The 8,742-nt window shown below is 43.1% G+C and overlaps 1 protein-coding gene across 1 annotated transcript in view; it reads right to left on the minus strand.

Moving 5' to 3' along the window:
* fam222aa (family with sequence similarity 222 member Aa) overlaps positions 1-7,854 on the minus strand; it is a gene marked incomplete at both ends in the record, with an annotated part of 45,461 nt that extends 37,607 nt beyond the window's left edge. Inside the window, 1 exon segment of the mRNA XM_083979591.1 lies at positions 7,763-7,854. Coding sequence (XP_083835717.1) covers positions 7,763-7,854 — 92 coding nt within the window.
* Between the last annotated feature and the right edge of the window lie 888 nt (positions 7,855-8,742).

Consider the following 8,742-nt stretch of genomic DNA (forward strand, 5'->3'; position numbering starts at 1 on the left):
ATCGCTCTTGACACACAAATAGGTTAACACAATAAAGCCGGCTTTGCCTGGCTCACTCGAGGGAGGAAAGCAATTCCAGCAGCAGGCAGGAGGTAATAAAACAGGGCTAGGAGTGTGTGTGTGTGTGTGTGTGTGTGTGTGTGTGTGTGTGTGTGTGTGTGTGTGTGTGTGTGTGTGTGTGTGTGTGTGTGTGTGTGTGTGTGTGTGTGTGTGTGTGTGTGTGTGTCCATACATGTCCTCATGTCAGTATTCCTATGTTTTGTATGTGAGTGGAGGCAGGCGCACAGAGGCTATTTGGCCTCAGGGTCTAATATCCCACAGATTTTCAACCTTTTTTTTTTGACACAAATAATAACATGGGAGAAAATGACGGAAATTCCAGGCTACCCCTCCATTTAGATTAAGGAAATGGTGGCTTTATATTAACAATATAGCTGACCTGCACCAGCCCTATACACAAACACATAAACGTTTCCCTATGGGTCATATGCCGGCTCTCTTGTAAATGGTCTCCAGCGTGGTTAAAATTCAACAAGTAAATTGAATGAGTTTTATCTGTGCAAGCCTCAGCTTACTCCCCCAGATGCGGCTGCCATTCCTGGCAATAAATGATAAAAATCTCCAGAGTTTTATTAAATCGCGTTGCATTCACGCTGAACTCAGGAAAATGGTGAGGTGGCTCCTGCAATTACAATCCAGACCAGACAACATTGTTTTCTCCAGTCAGTGGAAATTTCATTACCTTAGAGCAACTGCCTTAGAATTGGGTAATAGCCTCTTTTTGTCAGAGACACAAACCGTCTGTGGGAGGTGTGACACCCCATAAGTGTTATCCATTTGCAACAATATGCATTGAGACAGTCACAGTCCGGATGCTGGTCAGCATAATGTGCACCGTTATTCAGCGATACGGAGGAACTGAATGGAGAAAATAGCGGTCAATAGCTAATTCCTGGATCGACTGTAGTGTAATCAAACGCATTGAACCTTGATACATCCATGCAGCTAACGTATCTCTCCTCGGGCTATTATAGACGGATGACGTAGGTCACCCATGGCTCCATCTCTCGCTCGTCAATAAAAAGAGAGAGGTCTAAAGAACGTTTTCCTGTGGAAGGACTGAACTGTGAAGAAATCCCAATTAAAGCCGCTAGAAAACTTTCACACGTTTAGGTCATACAGGATAGCCATTTGTAAAGTGTCAATCAATTCCCTTGCTTTTACCTGCTGTTCCTTTAACCAGGTAATCAAACAGCAGACATGTAAAGTGGTGGCCATTGTCAACAGGGAATAAATTACCAAAGCATGAAGAGAAAACATCTTATCTGTCTGATGTATTTCCTGCTTCTGCAGAAAGCTACAAAGCCCAAGGGAGAGCAGTCAACCAAAATGCAGGGAGATGGAGATTAGGATGATGTGCAGTTCCTTGTTCCATTAAAGTTTGATCTTCCTCAATAGCCGAGGAGAATCAGATATCTCCCATTCAAGATTAAAGTACACCAGCATAGAGGGAGAGATTAATCAGAGGCCTGCATGAGATAAAAACAGCCTTGCTTCTGGCATGGAAAACAGTGGCAATAAAGAGTTCAGCTGATAATGTGAAACATGGTGAGGCACAATAGCAAATCAAACAGCATGTACGGGCCTCCAAAACAAATCAAAGCGCCGACTAGACTGCGATCCGGTGGCTGAAGAAGTACAGCAGGGGCTGATCTGATAGTAACCAAGGCCTTCATTTTATTACTGGTTAAGGTTGAAGAGGGCACGCTGAGGATTTTCCCATGTTGCTCACTGTCGCCAGGCTCTCATTCCCTCTCCTCCTCCTCTCCTTGAGATCAATGGCGCTGGGGTGATTTCACAGCAGCCTGCACTGTCACCCAGAACAAATCAATGTGACCATGAGGAAGGCAAGAGCGGCATTGTTTTTAAGGAGAGCAAATTCGCTGTTGGAGAGCTTGTCAGATTTGCTTTATTCTCTTTCTTCCCCCAAGAACACTTTGGAGAGAGCATGCCTCCCCTCACTTTTCTGGCTGGGCTATGGAGCTAACTATAAACTGCACAGCACTCCACAGCACACTATACTCATTAACCACATATAAACTCCACGATTCCTGTTGACTATATTTCACATGCACAAGAGCATGTAGAGACAAACCCTAACCTTTCCAAATTAAAGGCTATACATTAACCTCAAGGCCGAGTGAGACGTGACTTCCATTCAACCTCACGGGGGGTGAGAGAGGAAGTGAGGGAGGAGGTCAGAGGATCATGGCTGTCCGTCAAGCACTTAAGCAGCGGCAGATAACACTGATGAAGAGCTGCTGTTGTCTGCCACTGCAGTGGATCAGATCACATGAGCAGAGCAGTGGTCAGGTAAACCTTTTAAAGCAGCCAAAATGACAGGAACTCATCTGTAGACCAGAGAACCACGCACTCTTAAAATCATACCCCACTTATCAGAAACACTGCAGCAGTGCATGTATGTAATCACACGCCTGTGGTCCATTTTTGTGGAGCCACTTCACATCAAAAAAGAAAATGATTTATCTCCTGTTTATAGAACAGAAAAGGCCTGTTCTGTATTTCAATTTGCAATTACCACCAATTATAGATGATGTTTGAATTACACAAAGTAAATGTACTGCACAAGTGGTATCTCACACAGTTGAACCAGTATTCATGAAAATGCTATAATTTAGTTCATTTGCACAAGGTCAATATCATGGGAAACACATTTTTTTCTAATAATAATAAGATAGTGAAACCTGAGAACCAGTGTTTTACCAGGGGTGACCCTCAACCATTTAAAAGAGCGCGTGTTTGAGTTTTTGACCCTAACACACTGGAAAGATCAACAGACCGGGGAGAAAATGAGAGCTATGACTCTGACTTTGTCAAACTGAGGGTCAATGATTTGCTGCTAAAATAGAAATAGTATGCAGTCTGTTGTAGCCCAGTGCAGAAGCCAAGTATACAACAAGGCAAAAATATGAAGCATGAAGTAGGCTATTAGTTGTGCTATACCTGCAAGCACTGATGCCAAATACACTAACAGAAGCATCCTTGCACATTTAATGTCAAATCTCATCAGCACCATCATCTACGCTGGAAACTGAACATCGCTCTCACCTCTCTTCATTCACACCGACTGGCTGAAGGGTGTGTTTGTTTCTCCACAATCATTTGTTTGTAATGCTTTTTGTTTTATGTTTCTTTCTGTCTTCACTTCCTGGGCACTGATGTGAAAGACAAATCTCGCTGCAGGGACAAAGGAGTTTATATTAAATCATGTAATATTGCAAAGTACAAGAAAGGGCACGTCATTTCTGTTTGCCTGCACATGAAAAGTGGTAAAACAAGGGCTGTATGAGACTTTTCCTGATATGAAACACTTTGATCAGGTACCTAATGAGCTACCGCTGACATGGCTTTGAGAGAAAACATTCATGTTCCTTTAAGTGTCCGATGATATTTCCAAGTAAGAAGCTTCGTGCTGTTTTAGGATATCGGCTAATCTAGAAAGGGTTGTCCTTTCTATTCTCTGACAGGAGAAGAAAATGTTTTCAGGATTATTCACGCTATAAATGAAGCTTGTGAACAGTAGATCTGTTTTTTTTTTTAATGTTATTTCATTTGTGTGAATAAAAAGCAATAAAGACCACACAAGAATGGACATGCACAGCTTAGACACATCAGGGGTGGGTAGATCTTCAGTCAGTGTGTGTGTGCATCTACTATTTTAGTCATCTTAAGTGCCAAAATGAGTTTTGCTGCCTCTGGGTAGGTGTTGAGACAATCAAGCCATGCAGGGATTAAAAAAGATTAATACACAGCACAGGAAATTAAACTTCAGTGACTTTAACGATATTCATGAGTGGAGCTCACTTATTCATTTCAGGCAGGCACTTTAATAAGCAAAGAATACAGTAAGGAACCCAAACTCTATCAATCAATCAAAATGATATGCAATTTGAGTTGCAAATTGATAAAATGCCAGGTTTCTCTTAGCATATTACTTTTGTTAATACAATGCCACATTCCTTACATGATCAAATCAGGTTTTTCTCCAGTAATTTAGGTTTTCTTAATTTCATCAGTCAGTGAGGAGGAGCAGAGTAAACTGTTGTGTGGTTAACATTTATGCAACACTTGTTTTCAACCTACAAAGTACTAATAATTTATAATATTTATATGACTTCTTGTCTTTGTTAGACAGCTAGGAAACATGGTGTAAGCGAGAGGAATGAAAGTGAGTGTGTTTTTGAGCCTGCAGCAGGACACTTAAACTTCCAATGTCACAGGAAAACAAAAGATCCAACACCAAGCCAGGAAATAAAGAGGCAAAACAAGAGCTACAAACTCCAAAAGGTAATTCAGTGACCTAGATATTAAAGCTTTTCTGCCATTTCGTTCTCCCATGCCTTGTCCAACCATCATGTTGAGTTAAGGCAAGCATTATGCTGGGGAGACTATTTGTTTAGGTGAGGAGCAGCCGCAGAGCTAATATGAGCACAATTTGCTCAGCAGGTCATAGGCGCAGAGTGGAGGAAGTAAATGAGGCAGTTCTGCCCCCTTGGGTGCAGCCCCTGCCTCATACATCACTGGATGTTTTATTCAATACAGCCAGGAAGGCAGGTGCCCTGACTGTGGGGGCGCCTGCCCTGCTGTAGGGGCCCATATTACATTCAGGGAGCTGCCTGTCTGTGGGGCTGCTGGGGAGAGAGAGAAGGGGAGAGAGAGAGGGACTGGAGCTAGTGAGGAAGATCAATTTTGAGGATGCTTGTAGTCTAATGATAAAACATACAGTGTGCAGCTTTTTCACTGCACAGTCAGCATAGGATGCGGGCTCCTTTAGGTGCAGCGTGAGCTACGATGTTAAATGCTGCAAAGCAACCTCAGCATCCCAGAGGGTTCAAAGTTCACAGGTTACTTATTTGAACTTTATCGGCCACCATTCAGATTCGAACTGAGTATAACTTCAGTCACTCTCAGGATAATGTATTCGCATCTGAGGCTCGGGCTGCAGAGGACACATTTGCTGAAGAATTCACAGGACAATGACAAATTGCCTCCAGACCTCAATGCAGCACAGACCATCATCCATGTCGCCGAGCACAAAGTGAAAAGTTTTACAGCGTTACGCACACATCTCCATGAATTTTATGAGTTCCTTGATAAAAGCCGCTAACAATATGCAGGCACACCATAAAAAGAAATTGTATATCATTAACATACTGGGGTGAAAAATCACTAATTGCAGCAGACACTATAGTCACCCTCCCCACACGCAGTGACGCACGGGGGCGTGCAGATGAGAAATTCGCACCTTTTGCTCAGAGTCGCAACTCCTCTAGTGCCACATACTCCTGCCTGTGGTGCCTGCGGTGCAATACCCTCGACAATACACTTAATTGCTACCCATACTTGAAAAGACCAATATTACACATCAAAGCGGCTCCTAAAGCCATTCGGGAGCGGCTCTCTAACAAGTCGATTTTTACAACACTTCCTTTACTATTGTGGGTCACGCATGGAAACAAAGGGTTTAAATCTGAGGCATCGTTATGTGAGCTGCATCCTGGGAAAATGGAGCATTTAGAAACATTCATTATTTTCTGCTGTTCCTCGATCTGTTTACCATCCCGACAGGCTCCAGCGAGGCTCTGACACAACTACGTTAATGGTTGGAAATGATGACCCGAGACATTCAAAAATCTGCAAGACTTAGAAAGGCAGAAATGTGAAATATATTTACCATAAATTGCTCCGTAGTGCAGACTAGAACTCCATGCAGATTGTAGCATTCACCGAGCAATCTGTCAATACTTCTGTGGTCCAAATTAAAAAGGATTCATTCTGTTCTCCAAAATCCAGCAGCCGCTTTGTCGATGTCAAATGCTGATTAAGTTTATCCTCTTCCGATGGTATGCAAATATACCGGCAACCCTGCGAATTAGATTCCACACTCTGGCTTCTAGCATGCAAAGTTAATAAGCTTTGCCTTTTTTCTCGACTCGGCTGCCAATTTTTGTCGAGGGCAAAAGCGCAGGTCGGCAATTTCAGGAGCGTCCTCGGCAGGATTGCGCACAAAGTGCGCTTCGGGTTTTCACCGTTTAGCCTCCGGAATAAAGTAAAAGGTCCAGGTTGCTCCTCTTTTCGCTTGTAGATATTTCCAAATGACTGAGCTGTCGGTCGAGAGACTGGATGATTGAACTGCTACGCAGTATTCCCAAATCCTCCGCTGTTACGCATGGGTTTAAAGTGGTCCGCCTGCTCACTATCAACGACCTTATGTGAAATGTAACATGCAAACGTTAGTAATATTACCTAGACAATATTGTGTGAAGGTACCCTGAAAGAAATCAAGGCAGGGCCAGAGCAGCTGCCAGAAATATCCTAAACTGATGCGATGCGATGTAAAAGAAAAAAAAATCCCGGTGATCAGGCTTTGCTCCGTCCGTCACTTTCTCCGTGGTGTCGGCAGCCTCTCTGAGATGTCTTGCCTCCCGATTCAGACTCAGATTTCCAGCTGAGGCTGTGGAGTAACCTCGGAAGCAAAGCACCGAGATGCTCTCTTTGGTATATTAACCAAATAAGAAACGCTTAAGTCTGAATAAAGAGCTAGCAGCTTCAGGCAGCTCCGGGATGCGGTCCTGCCCTTGTGCCGAGCTGCCGAGACTGACAATAACCCGGAACGCTGCAGACTGTCAGGCTGCACAGACCGCCCACCGACCAATCACTGTACTGAGGGAACAGAAACATTCCCACGGGTTGGCCAATCATCGGTAATTGAAGACTGTTACCATAGAGATGCTCGGCGTCCAAGCGTCTGAAACCACGTTGTTTATTCGCAGAAAAGGGAAGGAGAAAAAAAACTCAGATATAAATTGCCGTGGCAGGATGCGGATTGAGATCTTTAATCACTATTTTATCCTTAACAGCGTCTCTCTTTTTTTCTTTCCCAGCAGCCCTGTTAAAGGTTAAAGACACCATCCTCTAATGGGACGACCTGGGCTCAAACCTGCAGGCAGGGGAGTGCCCTTGAGCAACACAGTGAATCATTTCAAGCTGCAGCTCTGCAGGGAGAAATAAAGTATTATTATGCAACCTGAATAAAATGAAATGTGATTAGTATGCTAAATGAAGCTACAGTTTATGAATTGATAACTTGAAAATGTTATTTAACTTAATTGTTTTTGAAACCCCTATAGGACAAATCCTCCATACAGATAATAATCATCTAACAATATGAAGAGTCTGTGTGATCATCAAGGAGCATCCTCAGAGACTCTGGGTTTATTGTTTATTTTTTATGGAGGCAATGTTCAGCAGCACTTGGAACATGCTTAGGACATTCACTGTCTAGGTCTACTGACTACCTCCTATGTAATATCGCCTAAATGTATTTAAGCAAGACAGTCTTTCCAGAAGTAGGCCTAATGACATATCTGTGGCTACTTAACTTTGCAGAATTCCTTCACTGACACCTCCAGCTTACATGAGTCATAGGAAACATTGCAAAACACCTGTTTTTGCAAAATGTCATTACAGCGGTGAGGCAGCGGAGGGTTTACTTTGACAGAGGCCCTTTAGTACTGTCTTTTCCGTCTTGCCATCTGTGTCCGGTGCACAGAGACCCTGGGACACACAAAGGCAGTACAAGCAATCACACATCATGGACTCTCATAATAAGCTGACGCTGGGAAGTGGGTGATGCAGCACTCAGCTTATGCCAGTGCTGATAAGAGCCTGAAAGTATTACCTCGGTCTGGCAGCCTGCTCCAAGAAATCCATCCTGAGCCAGGTCATCAATTCTGCCCTATCTGATTGCTCACCAATCCCTGGCAGCTCCATGTCGCTGTCCTGGCTTCTGCCTTTGAAATACTCTCTATGACTTGCACTTTCATGCTAGTTCTTTCACCGAAAAATAGTTACATACTGTATGTGCATGTAGGTGCTTTTATGTGGTCTTACACCTACATGACAGACAGTAAAACAGTGAACAGTGGCTCTCAGAGAGATAAAAATTACCAGAGCATTGGAGCACTCAGTTCAGTCAATCCTTTAAATGTATTAGCTCCAATCACATCTCTGCCTCACTGCTGCAGTGTGGACCTATGTATATAGAGCATGCATTAAAGCCTGTGGTGTTCAATCATATCACCTACACCGTGTGGCTGCATAGTCAATCAAACAGATGAACAATTAATTGAAAAATACTCAACCAGAGCTGTGTTGTGCTCCTGTGAGGCAGGCAGGCAGGCAAATAAGCCATTTGATTAGCTGATAAGCAGATGACTCAACAAACATTCAAGGCATGTTTACTGTGGTTTGATTAGAGTACGCCCAATACGCAGAAGATTGGACACAAATACGTTGTGAAAACACTCAGCTGTTCCAATCCCCAAGGCAGCATGAGGGCACATAAAAACAATGAATTATTTATAGGGGAGACTAACGAATATCACAGTGGATAATTTTCTGTGGGCTATATTAAATGTAGTTTTCAAAATAATATGTCTGAGTCTGTGCATTTCCCAGGATTCATTTCCAATGACAGCATATATAGCCTGGAGATTGGATATGAAATCATATTAGATATTTCCCTGCCAAGAAACCTATGAGCGTTTAACTGAAACACCAAAGCAAGGGTTATTCACATGCTAATTGGGCCTCCTTCTTTCTTAGTAAATATGATCAAAGGATATTTGCTTTGTCTCTGTTTAAGGTATTAGCTCTGGT

The sequence above is a fragment of the Trachurus trachurus genome, assembly GCF_905171665.1.
Source record: "Trachurus trachurus genome assembly, chromosome: 9".
Lineage (NCBI taxonomy): Eukaryota > Metazoa > Chordata > Actinopteri > Carangiformes > Carangidae > Trachurus > Trachurus trachurus.